This window comes from Atractosteus spatula, chromosome 9 (genome assembly GCF_055471065.1).
Source record: "Atractosteus spatula isolate fAtrSpa1 chromosome 9, fAtrSpa1.hap1, whole genome shotgun sequence".
Lineage (NCBI taxonomy): Eukaryota > Metazoa > Chordata > Actinopteri > Semionotiformes > Lepisosteidae > Atractosteus > Atractosteus spatula.
In genome coordinates, this window is record NC_142714.1 from 37102680 (window position 1) to 37120544 (window position 17865).

General features: G+C 35.6%; 1 protein-coding gene across 1 annotated transcript in view; it reads right to left on the minus strand.

Moving 5' to 3' along the window:
- The window catches only part of f8 (coagulation factor VIII, procoagulant component), a 29212-nt gene extending 11548 nt beyond the window's left edge, over positions 1-17664 (minus strand). Inside the window, exons 1-14 of the mRNA XM_088925303.1 lie at positions 17408-17664; positions 15772-15887; positions 15058-15180; positions 13737-13949; positions 12694-12876; positions 11345-11566; positions 9316-9565; positions 7976-8147; positions 7539-7632; positions 6673-6884; positions 6330-6480; positions 5274-5483; positions 3319-4870; positions 2506-2671 (exon numbers count right to left, since the gene is read on the minus strand). Coding sequence (XP_088781429.1) covers positions 2506-2671; positions 3319-4870; positions 5274-5483; positions 6330-6480; positions 6673-6884; positions 7539-7632; positions 7976-8147; positions 9316-9565; positions 11345-11566; positions 12694-12876; positions 13737-13949; positions 15058-15180; positions 15772-15887; positions 17408-17580 — 3837 coding nt within the window. The 5' untranslated portion in view covers positions 17581-17664. The remainder of the gene's footprint in view (positions 1-2505; positions 2672-3318; positions 4871-5273; positions 5484-6329; positions 6481-6672; positions 6885-7538; positions 7633-7975; positions 8148-9315; positions 9566-11344; positions 11567-12693; positions 12877-13736; positions 13950-15057; positions 15181-15771; positions 15888-17407) is intronic.
- Between the last annotated feature and the right edge of the window lie 201 nt (positions 17665-17865).

Sequence of the window (17865 nt, forward strand, 5' to 3'; positions counted from 1 at the left end):
TTTGACTTTTTTCCTTATTTAGATTTCCTGATGGTTATTCATTGCATAGTGTTTTGTTTAATTGGTTCATTTATTCATTGTTAAGGCTGACAGATTTTTTGCTTCATTGTTGTTTCGTTGTTTCTTTGTTTTTTAAATGACATGAAATTAACAGCATTTTGTTTACAAATTCAATGCATTGAAAATTCATTTTAAAGATTTTTCTTCACTCATTAACTTACCTGTACAGTTTAACAGATTTTTATTGGAGATTTTTTAGAATAAAAATATAAGGTACAGACTAGACAATAAAGGCTGTAATTACTGCCAAAGATGCTTCCACAAGTGTTAAGTTAATGGGTTTCCATACTTATGCAATCAACATATTTAAGTTTTAGCTCTGTAGTTTTACCCTTAGAAATCTTCAGTTTGAGCAGTCAGGTTTGAATAAAATATTAAGTTTAAAAAATGTGTATGCATCATTTTGTAATGTCACAAAACAGGACACCACGGGAGAGGAATATTTTGCAAGACACTGTATATTTTGTTATTATAAACATAATATTTATCTATTTCCAGCTTGAGTTTTACAACTGGTATTGTATGTATATTACTTTTTTTAATATACATTACAAACTGGATTGAGGTGTAAATATCAACTTGAAATTCTGGAAACAGTTGGAAGGTTGCATTTTAAGTCATAAATATGATTAGATTATGAAAATATTCATAAAAGTATAAAGTATTCACAAAAACAAACTAGCAAATATAATTGAATTTGCATCGTAGTCTGGGCTTGCTCTAGGGAAGAGCTCTATCTCCTCTTTCTGTGAGCACTAACAGGCCTTGGGCTAAATAATAATAATAATCATAATCATAATCATAATAATAATAATAAGGATTATGTAATTTTTTTAAGTCTGGAAAGTGTACATCAAGAAATTAGGGAAAGAAAATGCAGTCGTGATCAGTGCTGCTTTGCAGTGTTGGAACATGTCATCAATTCTGGACCTGGGGTGCTATCTGTGTGGAGTTTGCATGTTCTCCCCCATGTTAGAGTGGGTTGTTTTCCCAGTGCTCTAGCTTCCTCCCACAGCCCAAAGCTGTACTGGTAGGTTAATTGGATTCTGGGAAAACTGGCCCTTATGTGAGCATGTGCATATCTGTGTTCTGTCTGCCCTGCAATGGAATGGAGTCCAACTTTGTACACTGATTTGGTGCAATCCTTTTTGGCAGATTTCCTTAAGTTGCCTCACATTGCTCATTGACAGCGGTTTTCATGTCTTTCCTCAGATTCTCAGTAGGATTCAGGTAAGGACTTTGACTAGGCCACTCAAGGACAATCACTGTCCAGTTCTTAAGCACTCCTTTGACTCTGTGCTTTGGGTCATTGTCCTGATGAAAGGCAAATTTTGTCCCAGTTTTAGGTCTGAAGAGGTTTTCCTCTAACATTACTAGCATCTGACCTCTAACATTTGTCTACCTATTCTCCCATTAGTTTTGACAAACATCCCAGGCCCTGATGATGAGTAGCATAACTATAATATAATGCTGCCACCACCACACTTGACAGTAAGGATGGTGTGGACTGAGTGATGCACTATGTTGGGATTGCATCAGATGTAATGCTTTGACAAAAAAGCTCTGATTTGGTTTGGTCTGACCACAAAACCCTTTGCCACATGGATCATTTGCAGTATCATTTAAGTGCTTGGTTGGAAACTCCAAGAGGGGCTTGTAGTTGGTTTTCCACTCTTCTACACAGGCAAGCTTTGTAGAGTAACAGTGATATTGTTGACTGATCTGCATTTTCTCCCATCTCTGCCATTGAACTATCTTTCAGAGCTCTTTCAAAGCCACCACTGGTCTCATAGTTTCATCCCTCACCTGTTTCCTCCTTGGGTGTTCAGTTTGGAAGGACAGTCTGATCTAGTTGGTGCTTGGCTATTATAATACACCTTCCAATTCTTAATTATTGACTTCATGGTGCTCAAAGGGATGTTTAGTGTGCCCATATTTTGATCTGTGCCAACTTTATCCCTGAGTTATATTGAAAACCCCTCCGTCTTCATTGATTCTTTGCTTGAAATTCACTGCCTGGTTGATGGAACTTACAGAGACAGATGTATTTATTCTGAAATCATGTGAACAATTATTATTACTGCGGCTCATTAAGGTAAATTTGTGCATTTAAATTAATTGAGATTTACAACAGCCAAGGGTTTGAATACTTATGTAATTATAATTATATAGTTTCTTATTTTTGTCTTTTTGTTTTTAATGAGCGGAGTAGATTGTGTATATAACAATTATCAGTACTTTAAAGTGTCAAGACTTTTTGTTTAAAACAACAAACATGTCCAGGATTATTGCTAATCTTGTTGTGTGAGTCCATTCTTAGGAGCTTATTATCAAGAGATGTGTTAAATATTTTGCTTTTGTTTTTGTTTTCTGACAAAAAGTCAGATGTCTTGCAGTGTTTTCCCAATGTACTTTCTTCTGGCTTAACACATTATCTGTACTTACAGTTATGATGTCATTGATTTCAGCTCTGATAACTGGCCCTAAAATTCCAAGGTGCTCTTCCAATTCCCCACGAGTTGCTTGCTGTTTGAAACTGCTGTCTACATATTTCCTGAACACCACTTTTTTGTATTCTGGGAAAAACTTCTGCCATCCCATTCTCATCTCTCTGTTGATGAAGATCAAAGATATTTATTATTGTCCACTGCACATGTATCAAGATTCCCACATGCCAGAACAAAGACTTATACAATAGATTTCTTTTTGATCAACATCATATTATCAAGTCTTGCAATTCCTGCATATTTGATATTATCTTAAATCCATGCAGGTACAATATATTTTATGAAATTATGTTTCACCTTGAAGCAGGGGGTTGTAAAATTGACAATTAAGGGAACTTTCTTCAGGAGAATGTATGATGTTTTTAATACAGTTAAATAAAGTGTTCTGTTTATACCTGAAGTAGTATTAAAGTATAATTAAGTTTACATGTTATAAAATTGTTTTAAATACACTTTATGTCCTGTATCTGGAAGAATTTTATACACAAGCCTCATATAAAATAAATATAAAACAAGCAATCATTCATTTTTGCATTATGTTTTGGAAAGCTTCAAATCGTGTAGCTTACATACATTCAGTTTTAAAAATACTGTGTATTTTATGTTTCACCATTTGAACATTTTAACCTGGCAGTGTTATACAGTATCACTATCTTTAGAAAAGAAATGTTTCTTTGTAGGTAGATCAATAAATCACACATTTGGATGTTAAAAAAAAGTATTGGAACAATTATAAAATACAGTGACATACCTGGGTTTTATAAGTTGCTGCGGTTTTTTGATGCCATAATCCCACATCACTTCGACGGCAGCAATGAAAAAATTCCGTGATATCCCATCTGAAGAACGTACATCTATACCTTCATCATCATTGCTATCATAGTCATTCATAGTATCATTTTCCCCTTCATTATAATCATCATAATCAGAGACAATGCTTATGTTGGAATAGTTGAGATTTGGTTTCTCCTGTGTATGTTTTTGTGTGTCGTGGGAACTATTAGTGCTTTTTTGCATTTTACCGGACATGCTGAAATTTTCCGGCTTGTGAGAGGGCTCGACTTTTAAGAACTGATTCTCATGAGGCTGCTCTGTAGTTTTTTTTACCTCAGATTTGTCCTCTTCTCCGGTGTCTCGTTTCAGCAAGTGCTTTCCACTTAACAACTTATATAGCTTAGCACCCACAGATGACTCTTCAATCGTGTTGTACCTAGCCTGGCTGCTGTGTTTACTCAGGTAAGTAGTAGAAACTTTACTTGCATTGCTATGTGGGGGAGCAGTGGTGATTTTTAGACTTTCTGACTGATCAGTTATATCTCCTTCTCTTTTCATCTTTCTTCTGCTGTCGAGTAGCATTAGATTTTCATCAAGTGATGATTTCCCCATATCTTGCACCTTTATAGTGGGTGGCATGGTTACATTAGTGTGTTTTTTGAAGAGCTCTGTATTTTCTAACACCTCATCAGATTCTATGTGATGTATCACTAGAATCCTAGACCTATTGATGTGACTCTCATCAGAAACAGGCAACGACATATTCTTTGGATTCTCTTGGAATTCTGCACTGCTTGGCTGGAGGTGAAAAGGCTTCTCTTCTAGTCTGTTGGCATTTCGGCCTTGCTTAGAATCTGTTGAACTAACTGCAGTAAAAACCTGGTCCTTCTCAGAAGACGACAAATTTTTTGTTAGCTCATCAGATCCAAATCTGTCCCATGAACCAGACCCTAGTTTTTCTTTAGCGACCACCTCACCCAGATCAGTAGGCTTAAGGTTAGGAGTCCTAATTTTGGTTATGCCTGTCTCATGCATTTGACTGTAGATGGATGTTAGAGGCAATGCAAAGTCTTCATCCATTGAAAAAGACTCTTCCATCTCTTCCAGGTTAACAGTACTGGTTGTACTCTCTTCTGGTGTGTCCCTTTTTTTCACTTTTTGTTGAGCTGCATTGACATTACTTAGCTTTTGTATGATCTCTGAAGGAATATCCATTTGTTCTTTTAAAGTCCCTGCCCGATTCCCTTTAAGAGTCACAATGTACTTTTTTATTTCACAATTTGGCTTACTGGTCACTGCTGTGCTATCTATTGCTTGTTGTGATTTATCGCTGCTGGCTTTTTTGCACACTTTGATGGACAATGTCTTGTTTCTCCTGCCAGCTCCTCTGGGGGAAATGTCTTCATCAATGTAATACTCCAGGTCATAATCGTAATCTCCTACAGGAGGATCACATTTCTTAACGATATATTTGGCACTCATACCTCGTTTTTTAAAATTGTCGTTAAAAGCTCCTATCTCCCATTCACCTGCAAACACAAAAATTGTAACCCCATTAGTATTAGTGCTAATGTAAGCAATTTGATTCCACACCTTATTGATTGCTAACAGTATAGTTGGTACTGTAATATCTGACTTTCTACATGTGACATATACTGGATGAGCAATCAGCAACATAATACTTTAGAGGTGTATAGAATTAGTATTTTAAATTCATGATTCTGACATGATGTCTGACAGTTAAACCTCAAAGATGATCAGAACTTGATGGAACTAAAACACAGCGATCAGCAAAGCTTCAACAAGGAAACTCCTGGTAATTGTATGCTGTCATTAAATACTGGAACACTTAGATAGAGCTTCATTATCTTTGCATTCGAATCCTTTATAAGGTTTCGAAAAGGACAGGATCATGTTTAATGGGAATCTTACCTAATGTCTCAGGTTCCATACTGACAGTTTCCCCTGTCATGGGGAAAAGGGTTAAAACTGTTTTATACACCTTGTCTTGTTCAAAAGTGTTTCCAGTGAAATAGACTGAGAGAAAATCACTCTCGGTTCCTACATTCACTGCATGCCAGAATGCAACATCTTTCAGACAAACTGTGAAACGAAGGTTGTTGTACATATAACCGTTCACACCTGCAAGAAAAACATGGTCATATTTCTATGTTGGCTTTTTTATGCAGTGCCTCAAAAACCACTTAAATATTTCAAAGTGAAACAGGATATTACGCTTTAATGATTTATATCTTAATCATAGGTGACAGCTCTTCAGGTTTTGGGGAATCCCCAAGATGTGTATCATTCCCAGTGCTGCTAAACACCCACGTTATAACACTAAAAAATATGAACTTTACATCAGTCATTTCAAAAAGTCTCTACATGCATTATTAGTGAACTAATGACAACATGTCAGCAGTAAAAAGACTATAGTAATAAACCAACAAATTGAAACCATTTTTTCTTGTTTACAACATATAAGCAGTAGTCTAACTATTCAAAAAACCAATTGCAAACTACTGTACATTATTAGATACCACTTTATAAAAATAAAACTCTTGCACAATGATAAGTCTGCGCACAGCAGGCCCAATTGCTAGTATTGTATATCTGATATGGTGTTAGAAACAGTTTTTGATATTTAATATCTGTTAAGTTGGTTGAACTGACACTTTTACTTCTCTTGAAATATTTCTAATTTACTCCTAAGTGAAAATCTCACATACTGTAGCTTTCTGGACATGACTCAGAAAGGAAATGTATCATTGAACCACTGAGCAACACAGACAGCACACTGGCCTATGAGATGATGAATAAGAAAAAAATTAATACTGAAACATGTGTTGTATAACATGTTGCATGTGGAATTCTTATTTTAATTCTGAGTGAAATATTAGTAGATCGCAAATGAAACCAATCTTTATATCAATCTGAACAAGTTTTAAGAAATTTTTTAGTCAAAAATAATTACTAAATTATACCTACTGTACATCACATTAGAGTTATAAAACTCTGGATCTGTTAGATCAGTACTGGAAGGCGACTTGCAGTATTTCTGAATGTTTTCATTGATATACCAGCTCTTGTTTTCATCGAAAATGGAAAACATCAAGTGTCTCTCTCGATCTGTTGATATCTGGCAAAAAGCAACACAGAAAAATTCTCACATTTTCAGATTTTCACATTTTCACATTCACTCCAAAATATTCTTAGATCTTTTCATCCAGTAGCCTGTGCCTTCAGAAAGAAGATATTTTGCATTTCAAAATTCACATTGAAAGGACATGCATTCTGGTCTATGTGTAGAAGAATCATAATTACTCCTCACCACATTGCCTCGCATGTCAAGGGTTTTCTTGGAGCAGATGATCAGTGGTCCCAAGAGCCCTGATGCTGTGTCCCGGATGGGGTCAATGGTGCTTTGGTAGAAGCGGGTCAGGCACTGAGGGTCTGCCTTGGTTGGCCCATCTTCAGTGGTTATTTTCCACACGTAGGCGAATGTTTCATTAGGCTGTATGGCATAACTCCTAAGGTCCTTTCCTTTAACGTTTACCAGAACCTCAGTCAACATACAGTATGATGTTCTCTTCAAAATTACATCCAATATATTTTTATCTCAACCAGCCATGATAAATTATTTCTTTTGAAGAAAAGAATTACACTGGAAAAGGAAGCAACTCCACCAATTCTTATTACTCAAAATGGCCCCTGTGGAACTGAGTCGTCTGCTTTTTGCTGACATTCTTGATAAACAATAACAGAGAATACAGTATTATCTACTGCATTTTGTCGCATAGGATCCCAAATTGCTTTACAAACAGGAGAGAACACACCACTGAAATGTAGCATCCACATGGATAAAACATGTAAGGCATTCTGTGCTAAAAGTCTCACTTCAGAATAGGTCACATGGAGAAATTAGAAATTGCTTCACAGACTGGATTTAGGTCACCTATAATGAACCAGAGCAAAGCTGGCTTTAGCCAGAACGATGGAGTTTAATGTCCCTACTCTTACAAACAGTGTCATCGGACCTTTCATGACCAGGTAGTGAAAATGTTGGTTTTATGTCTCATCCAAAGGTCAGCACCTTCTATAGGACAGAGTGTCTTTAACCTTTAACATTGAATTTTAAATTCAAGACAAGTAGAGTAATAACTGCTGGCCTTGGCTTCTGAACAGAAAGGATCCTACCCTTAAGCGACTCCTTTTCCACACGTGGATGGATGCTGATGAGCCCTTGAGGGTAGATGTTGAAAGGGCGACTGGCTAGGTTCTTAAAAATGATCTGAAAGTTATTCAGCAAATGAAATTACACTTTGGAAACAAGGTAAAAGATGTAAAAGTATGTAATTTATTGGCTTTTTTCTCTCTCTTTCAGGTTCATAGAATAGAATAATAGAATAATGTCTGCCAAGTACAGTATGTATGCCTATATAGTTGATTATTTATGCTAGGTTTACAATACTTAGTACAATCTATATGAAGTCAGAATGAAAATAAATGAAGTTTTCATGGTTGATAATATAGTGGTAGAGTGTGCTTGAAGTATGTTATACAATAAAGTATACATTTATCTTTTGTATGCTATTATAAGAATTTAAAATTATCATTTACAAATTATCATTTACCTCAAATTCATCTTCAACTTCTCCTCGTAAAACAGGCCCCACAATTCCTTTTTCTCCTCCTGTAGCTTTAAGCTTACTGAAAGTTTTATCTTCATATTCAAAATAAGCAGCTTTCTTATACTGTTTTCCTATGCGATGCGGACCTCTCTCTAAATACTCAGATGACAAAATTCTGGAACACACAAACAGACTTTTACTGTAGAATCCTACAGTATGTGCCAAAAGACTAAATAATAATAATAAAAGACAAAAACATTGATGCTGCTCTGAGCGCACTCAATAAATTTAAAAGTTTGAGAATAAGAACATCTTTTCAACAAAATATGAGGGAGTTTCAGTAAGTAAGGTAATAATCATTCTTACGGCAATGCATTCATTCATATAAAGCTGAAAATAACATATATTTTTTGTTATACCAATAATATAATCAACAGTATAATGAGTCCATGATACACATCCATGATATATGAAAAGTTACACATTTTCATAAAGTTTTTCATATAGTTTCCGAACCTTTCTATGACTGTAGAAATATTGTATTTCTGCTAATATCTATGCCAAATTCCTAAAGTCAAGACTCAAATATCTGCTTTACTTCCTGATTCTTTGCTAGACAGGTGCTTCATTGAGAAGCCAAATAGAAGGAAATTGTTGGAATAAGTAAACTTGGTGTTCAGAAAGAGTATAATAATCTTCCTGTTGCCTTCATTGGAAAATAATGAAGTACAGATTAGCTCCTGTGAGTTATTTTCTAAGGAAAGCTGGTAAGATGGGCCCGTAGTAAGCAGAAAGCATAAATTGAGTCAATATGTCACCTGCACTGATGAACTATTTATATTGGTGCCAAGAGGCAGGTATCTGGATTCAGAACCTTAGCTGAAGGTCACCTGTCAATAATCGTCTGACAAAACTAAGCCCCCAATGAGAAACCTGCTAGGTGGAGATGTACATTATGCTACACCTGATCATGACCAGTCACCACTCATGATGTCTTGGCTTAGAAGATACTGTACAACAGCTGGGAACTGATCTGTCTCTCTTGCTAAAAATCTAGCAACATGACTCACATGACTGCATCTGCTACTTCCAACTTGCAACTGATCCAGATAAGCTGGATATAAGCTGCCAGACTGCAGGAAACTCTATATATACCATAATTCTGCTCAAGACTTTTCCTGCAAAGAGATGTTTTGGGCGACCCAATATTAATTTTGTCTGATGAATTAAAGAAACTGGACTTTTGCAGACATCACTGAATATCAACTGATAATACGGTTATAACCAGTAATACATTTTTTTCAGAACAAAGTAGACTGGTATCAGTTCCACAACGTGCCTACCTGTCTTTTTCACTGGGGTTCTGTGGAGCATAATCCCAAATTACTTCTTCAGCTGCTATGTAATGCACCCATTTCTTGGGTTTTAGTTTTGCTGAAGATCGTATTTTTGCCTGTGGATTTGTGACGTCTATGACAATAACATTAGACAGGCTTTCTATGTCAAATTCATCTTCATCAAAATCATGGCTCATTTTTCTCACCATCTTCTCCTCAGGACAGTTCTCCACACTGAAGTATGCACTCATGCCAGCTTTAAAGAAAGCAAGTTGAAAAAAATGGTGGTTATATACAGGTAATATCAAATACTCAGGGCTTTAGTCAAGACATTCATATTGGACACAGATGTAAACACACTGAACCCACAACTCTGGTACCACAACTCTCTCTCTCCATACTGATATCATTTTGAAAAATTCATTTGAATATCCTCACTACTTCACTGTGTGATTCAAACTGTCCTCAGTGTAATTCAGGATGTAATGAAGATCTTCATCTATACCAGTGGTCTCTAAGCCCAGTCTGGGAGAGTCCCAATTCAGTAAGCCTTGTATGTTGTTATCTTATCTCCGGTGGCACAGTGGCACAGCAGTTAGCAGTGCTGGGTTTCTTGGTTCAACTCCAAATCTGGGGTGCTATCTGTAAGGGGTTTCTATGTTCTCCCCTTGTTTTTGTGGATTTCTTCTCGGTGCTCTTTTTTCCTCCCATAATCTAAAAAACCAAGTGGTAGGTTAATTGGCTTCTAGGACACTAGGCCCAGGTGTGAATGTGTGTCTGTATGTGCTTTGCAATGGACGTGTGTCCTGTCCAGGGTGTACCCTGGTTGTGGCTGTTTTTGCAGAGATAGGCTCTCGCCCCCTGTGATCTGGAAGCAGATCGAAAATGGATGGATGGAAAGGATAGTCTAGTCTATATTACTTCATTTAATACTTTAGCTAAAAAACCATTTACAATTATTTTGTATCAACGATTTTTCAAAATTAATGAGTTTAAAGGGACCTATAGAACATGCTTGACTGTAGTTTTCCTGATCTCAGACATCAAGGCACTTCTCTTTCATCACAGTTGTTAAAGAATCTTTTTATCTAGCTACAGTAGGTCTTTTAGTAACAGTTCCATTTCTTGCTTTTATGTTTTGGTCTACAGTATCCTTCAGCAATACAAAATATAGAGTTTGAAAAGGTTTCTTAGTGTTGCCGGCCAGGAAATGTGAAGTGTTGCACAATGTTGAGAACAGCCAGTAACTTTCAGATCTTTTGATCTTGAATGCTTTTATGTCATAGTGCGTTTTTTGTTATCAGCTGCTTTTAACATTTTAACATCACAGATGCATAGGATCGATGTTGCACAACAAGGATTTGGTAAGATTGTGATGTCATGTGTCATGGACCAATCTTTAGTCTTTCTTGCCCAAATGTACTGTATAAGGTGGGGCAATAGTGTGGTTGTTTTTCAGTATTACAATATTGGGGGGAATCCCAAGTGTCTTATCCAGTAGAAGGCACTTCTACCTAAGTGCAGGTGATCCAGACATTGCAAGATTGGGTCACGTCATGTAGATCATGACTCGCATTCACCATATGGGCTCAGGCTTTCTTGGTTCCAATGAAATTGTGACCCCTGTGAGTTCCTGTGTGCCTGCAGGCTTCTGCTGACACATCTATATGTCATGCCTCTTCACACATTGAACCACCTATACTGTACATCATTGAAGGGCTTGGAGCATGTCCAAAAATAAATAGTTTAAGGGGTGGGCACACCAGAGGAGCAGAGAAGCATTTTTTCATTCTCCCCATGTGGGTACAGTTGTCATTGCTGTCCTTCTGAGCCAAGATGTAAAGACACAACAGGCAAGTCCAAACTCGGAGTAAAGGCAAAAAAAAATGGCAATTCTACATTTTTCCAAAAGAAAAAATAAGGTTCTTCTTTAACTCATCAGTGTGATCTCACTGTTTTACTATTTTAATAACAGCACACAATAATATTATTATTTTCCATTGTGTTTCCCAAGCCTGGGTGAATCCCAATGTACCTTGTTGGTGAGAGTGTATCTGACAGTATATAAGGAACTTCCCAATAGCCATAGGTTTCATCTCTGCTGTGGTGAAAGTCATGGATGTGACATCCAAGGTCATTTTCCTGTGGTTATTCACTTGCAACGTGTGATCCTGGAATCGAATTGAATGGATTCCTGGTGTGGCACCCATGCCAATAAAACGCCAAATGATTTTCTTTTTCAGGCATGCTTTAAGACCTAAAAAATAAGAAGGTAAAGCATTTTGCATTAAAAAAAACAGTATTAATGTTTTAGAGATTTATGTGAATACAGTACTTCAAGTTTTGCAGATGGTTTGAAACACCATTTGTAAAGATTCCAGGGGAGAGGACTGTTCATTCTTCTTCACTATAATCCCTTGATTCATTAATATCTTTGCACCACTGAACCGCAGGAAATAGAAATGTAAAATGTATTAATTCCTTAAGCCTTAGAAAAGCATAATTAATATAGAAAATGAGTTTGGATGCCTTTAGAAGATTCATTTAATTTAAATAATAGAGACATAATATCTATATACGATAAATAATAATTTATACATAAATTAAGAACATTAAACTTTACTGTAAATGAGAAGTGGCCATTTGTCCTATCATGCTCATTTCATTCTGCCTTATTCATATAATCATCAGTGGTCATGCTAGAAAGAAACGCACGCAAGAAATGGACTATTTAAAGTAACCAATCAAACCTACTTTGCACGTGAAACCATTACAGACAATATTACAATAATGGAAGTGGATCCATTGTTATTATATTGTATATATTGGTTTCGCATGTAGAATCATCTCAGATATCATCTTATTCATATAACTGACTGAGATGTTAATGACAGATATAAAGAAAAGAAATAAATATGACCCCTCCAGTTTGGTGGAACTGAGGAAAGAGTGCAGAAAATGGTAAGAAATTCAATTCACAAGACTCACAACAAAAGAAAAGAACCACAACAGGTTGAAAGCAGTTATAAAGGTGAAGGAAGGGCAAACACACCATTGAAAAAAAATTGAGGATAACTTTTACTCTACTACAGTGCCATTTTCTACTCCAGGAAAGCTTGTTTTTATATTATCATTACAGTCTATTTATATTTGTACAGTCACTGTGAATGGTGAATACTGTTGGAGAGTATCTGAATTCTTAATACCTTCTGCAACATACTGTATATGCTCTCACATGAGTGAGTAAATCTTGGACAAATTGTATGTCTGCATATAGATATTTTTTTTCATATGGGAATCCAGTCTTTAAATATCCTAAAGTGCACCTAAGGAAATAATTGTAATCATAAGCTTTCAATGGCATGGAAAATTCACATACAGTACCAGGCAAGGAAGCGTTGACATATCCATTGATAGTGTGATACTGTTTTTGAATTCTGGGTCTTAGATTCTGGATTTTTTCCTTGAAGGTCTCTCCATCTCCATACCAGCTTTTTGTTTCATCAAATACAGATAAAAGCACAATGAACTCCTGGACGTTTTGATGTCGATCAGTGTTAAGTGTCCCTGTATGCCAATATTGAATAAGTGAAGAAACAATTAAAAAAGGAACAAACTGACATTTTCCAATCAAAGTCCAGAATAGTTTTGTTCACATTTGATCATTTAAGAAAGCATAACGTACCATCAGAAAAAGAAAGAGTAAAAATATTTGTCTAGATTGTGAGCTACAAGACACTATCATCATAGTAAACAGAAATGTGATGATCTTGTAAGGCCTTTTCAATTTCTAAAATTCAGCTTTTACACCAACAATTGTTGTTGTTTTGTGCAATGAAATTTAAAATATATATATAATTTATATACAATATTTAAGTTCAACAATGTTATAATGATGAACCTGCAAGTCTCCAATTATCCAGAAGTGCCAATATGTAGGCATTTCATTTCAATCATATCATGAGTATGATATGTATAAGTACAGGTTTTTACTTCCTTTTCAGAACATAGACTGAAGCAATGCCATTCATTATTTTTATTCTTTGGTTCACTTTTTTTCATCACATTTGTTACAAACGCAATGTCCAAAGAGCATATCATAAGATCAATACATTATATGAAATTTGATTAGTGTTGTTTTCAGAAACAAACCCACCATCTGGGTTTTAATTGGCTTTTTATAAAACAAACCTATCGTAGTAATGAGAAAAAGAAATTATGTTCTCTGTGGTGAGTTATTTCCTGCTGTGACAGATGACTTTCTGTCAAAAGACCTTTCAGAATAATAGGTGATTGCTCATTTTCTCTCACGGGGCTGGTTCTGGTGTAGATGGACCTGAACATCATTGCCCAATACTGTCACACATGGTGGATGTCAGTCCCTCAGTTTTGAGAACCTTAATAGTATTTAGCTTACAGCACCTTACCTGATTTGCAGATGAGTAAGGCTCCGATGAGACCGGAATTGAAGTCCTTCACAATGTCTACATGTGAAGAGTAGGAGTAAGTTAGACAATCTGGATCCTCTGGTGTGGGTCCAATGGTAGGTGCAATATCCCAAACATAACGGTAATAGCCCCCAGGAGCTACAATGTCATCCTCTTTCTCCTGTGTGGATGTCTCATCATTATAACCTGCACCTGGATGATAATGACAAGCAAGGCAAGGACAAAGATTACTTACAGTAGGCATCATTGGTTCGTTTGAACACAGGAGTTCATTTGTGGTTTACCAATGTTCAAAGAATTTTCCACACATTTTCTTTGGTCCTGAAGCAGTGCATTTTTTACAAAGCCATATAAATATTGCAACTTGAGTGACTGGGGTTGACACTGTGACATACAGTGCAAAGAAAGAATTTTTAGTGTAGAGAAATGGCTATTCCCAACCGAACTGGAAACTCAAAAATAAAAGAAAGGAGAGTAGAACAATCTATTTTGCTGATGGTCAATTTGGCACAAATGGCACGAATGCTGGCATGAATACACACGCATGAATACTTCACTTAATTTCTTGGGTGACCACACAGCGCCCCCTCTCCTTCCTGGAGATATAGCAGCCCTAACCCCAGGGTGTCTCCCTGCCAAATGTCGGGTGAGGAAATGACGATCGCTACAATATACAGTAAATGATATATGATGAAAAATAAAAAAAATCTATTATCTCAAAATATCATAAACAGGGCTGTAACATGCGTTGGAAGTTTCATTCCCAAACACAGCAAAAGTCACATGGTTTTCCTAAGAAAATGACATTGTTGGCCAGTGTCCATTCTTAAAGACCTATATGATACAACTGAACACATACCTGTACCTGTAAATGACATTTCTGGTAAATCACATTGTTTATGCTGAAACAAGAGTGCACTTGCTGAATGTAAGTTAAAAAATGAACAGGTGGCTTGAGCCTTATGGCCCGGGAGTGCTGATTTGAGCCTTGTTTAGTTGTTAAATTGTGGTGAATAATTGTCTGGGAATGGGTGTGTTAGATTCTTTCCAGGATTTTTTCATTTGGTTCAGTGACTCTTGAGACTTGCTGAGTCCTTGCAATTTTGCAGCAGTACCAAGGAACTGTCCAGCTCTTCTAGCTCTCACATAGGACCCTATGAAGCTTGGATTTTGTCAAATGGGTAATGTCTCTGACAAGTGGGCATTGAACACCTAACAGCCCATGTAGCTTCTTGTAGCAGGTGCTATCTTTAAAGAAAGAGAATGACTACAGAAAAGATAAGTGGTCTGCAGAGCTCACCCTCTGATTGTTTCCAGTAGGAGATCCCAATAGGATGAACACTGTAGGGACGGGAAGCAAAATTCTTAAAGTGAACTACAACTTTGTCCATTACTTCAGCAGCTATCACTGGACCTTGAATTCCTATGAAAAAGCACAGTTTGAGAATACATATGTCACTTAGTCTCATGTTCTCTCTTCTTAACTGCTAGTTTGTTAAAGGCCTATATGATACAGCTGAACATGTAAATGACATTTCTCGTAAATCACATTGATTATGATGATGTAACAAGAGTGCTCTTGCTGAATGTAAGTGTTAAATCATATGGTGCTACTTACATTTTACTTTTAATTCAATGAAGCAAATTATTTAATTCCAGATTTAACATCTCTTTTTACCCATTGCAGTTTATTTTCATTTTGCTTTTGCCTCAGCAAGACACAATAATATTTGATTACAAAGGGCATTTAGTATTAAATGATAAATTACCATTTATAAGACTATGGACTATCTGGAGTGTAAAATGTCTTTCAAAATCTGCAAGGTTACAATGTCTTTCAAAATTCCAGAAAATGTCTTGGGAAAGATAATTATGCCTTGTTTTATTAGAAATGGAAACATTCAATCAAACTTGTTTCTTTCATGAACGTTCCTACTACAACGTATGCAGTATATTATGTAATATAGTTTATAATATAGTTTCTCTCAGATTGCTCTTTTATTAAAGTACTGACCCATCCATGACGGCTTTGCTTTTGGTGTTGAGAATGTGGAATCTGTATATTCCCAATAAGTGGCTTTCTTGTACTGCTGTGATCCCTCTTTGGAAAAATGTATCCTTTTTTGGTTCCTAACAAAGTATAAAAAGACACAAATTTCACTACTAATTTTCTTAAGCAAGAACATAAAGTATATAACTTTGAAGTTATTACACTTATCAACCATTTGCATTCCCTGTCTGATACAGTAATACTAATGAAGGAAGACTTATTAGATATTTGTAAATGGGTTAGCTCTCTCTTTTTGATTTTTTTGAAGTGCAGTAATGCTGTAATGTAATGCAGTAACACTGAAAATACTTGAGTAATTGTACAAGTGACTATGCTTAAAAGCAAGCAAAATGAGGTCATTAATGCCTGGAGAGGGTTTGTTATATTCTATTTGTGGAACTAAGGCAAATGAATTTGAGAATAAATTATAGCTGTCTGTTAAGACCAGAAACATAATAGTCTAATAATGTGTTAAAAATGATTTAAAAAAATATATGTAAGGAACTATGCTTCTACACCAACAGTAGAGATAGCAGAAAGATATGATGGCACTAGTGAATAAACATCCAAGATTTTCTGAATGCAATTGAAATTTTAACAGAAGAATGTTAAAGGTACTATATTTACCCTAAATGCTAGGTATGTATTATGAAAGCATTTTCTTTTTTCTATTAGAATAATCTTTACAAAGTAATAAAACACACTACTGATCAAACATACATTCAAATAAATTAGTTATTACTGTGTTTGAAGTGTAAAAAGGTAAATTGTTTATTGAACAGCTGATTAAATCATAAGATATGTGTATCTTCTAGAAAGCAAATTGACTTTTCATAATTCAGATAAATTAAAATTAATGATTAAATAAAGAATACTACCTGGGACACAGAGGTAAAGTAAATTTCTTTAAGGGTAATCTTACATAGATTTAACTAAACTGTTGTCAGATTTGAAATTGACTCTCCAATCAATAAATCGTGAATCATAATAAAATTGCTATTACTTTAGCAAGCTTTAGTAATTGCTATAACTTTAATTATCACAGCTATAGCTACCAAGGGTACTATTGTTGATACCATTATAATGCTCTTCTAATGCTAGTGCTACTTCTGTATTATTGCTACTATGACTACCACTATCAATAATATTGTTCCTAATATTACTGTTATACAAATTAATAAGCAATATACTCAAATTAAAGTTGAATAAAAATTAAAACAGTAGCTTTTTAAAGACTATGTGTAGTTATAAAAAAAGAAACTCCTTGGTATATACAGTACAACACCATTTTTAACATTAAGTATTACAACATTAAAGTCATCTGGAGAACAAAAAGGTTTTCTACATATTTATTAAGACAGAAATTGGAAATAGAGTAAATAAGTTTAAAAAGTTGCAAACTATTACCAACAAGAAGAAACACCTGAATGTTTGTGTTCACCTATTTTCTTTATTATTTTGTGACTGTTTGAACCTGCTGAACTATTGAAATTGACCTTTTAAGACAGAATATAGGATACTGGAAAAATATATTTCCCTCATCTTGGCACCCTTTAAAATATTTTAAGAGCATAGTAAGAAAAAAACATACTGTACGTACTTGCTTTGTGATGGGAAAGAATCCAAATATTCACTGTGCAGGTAATCCCATTCAAACTCCACCGCTGCAATGTAGAATTCCCTGATTTGAGTGTGGGGCTCTACAGCAATGCCGAAGAACATGAGAAAGGAGAACAGCAACAAATTTGCTGGAACTTTTTTTAGCACTTCCATCTTCACCTTTGAAGTCACGCAGTGCTCCACCGATTTTTAAACCTATTTAATAGCTCTGGACATCTTACGCAAGAAGAAAACACAGCTCTAATTACTCAAGAGTAACTCACAGAAAGAAAAAAGCAAGATTAGGAAATGGGGGAGGAAAAAACAGAAATGGAACACTGACTGAACTCTTCACCTTCCCGCAACTTCAAACAAGCAAAGGAAATTCAGCAGGGAGCACAAATCCAGATTTCGGCATATGCCATGTTACAGATTGCAGAATCTTATCTCGGGCGCATT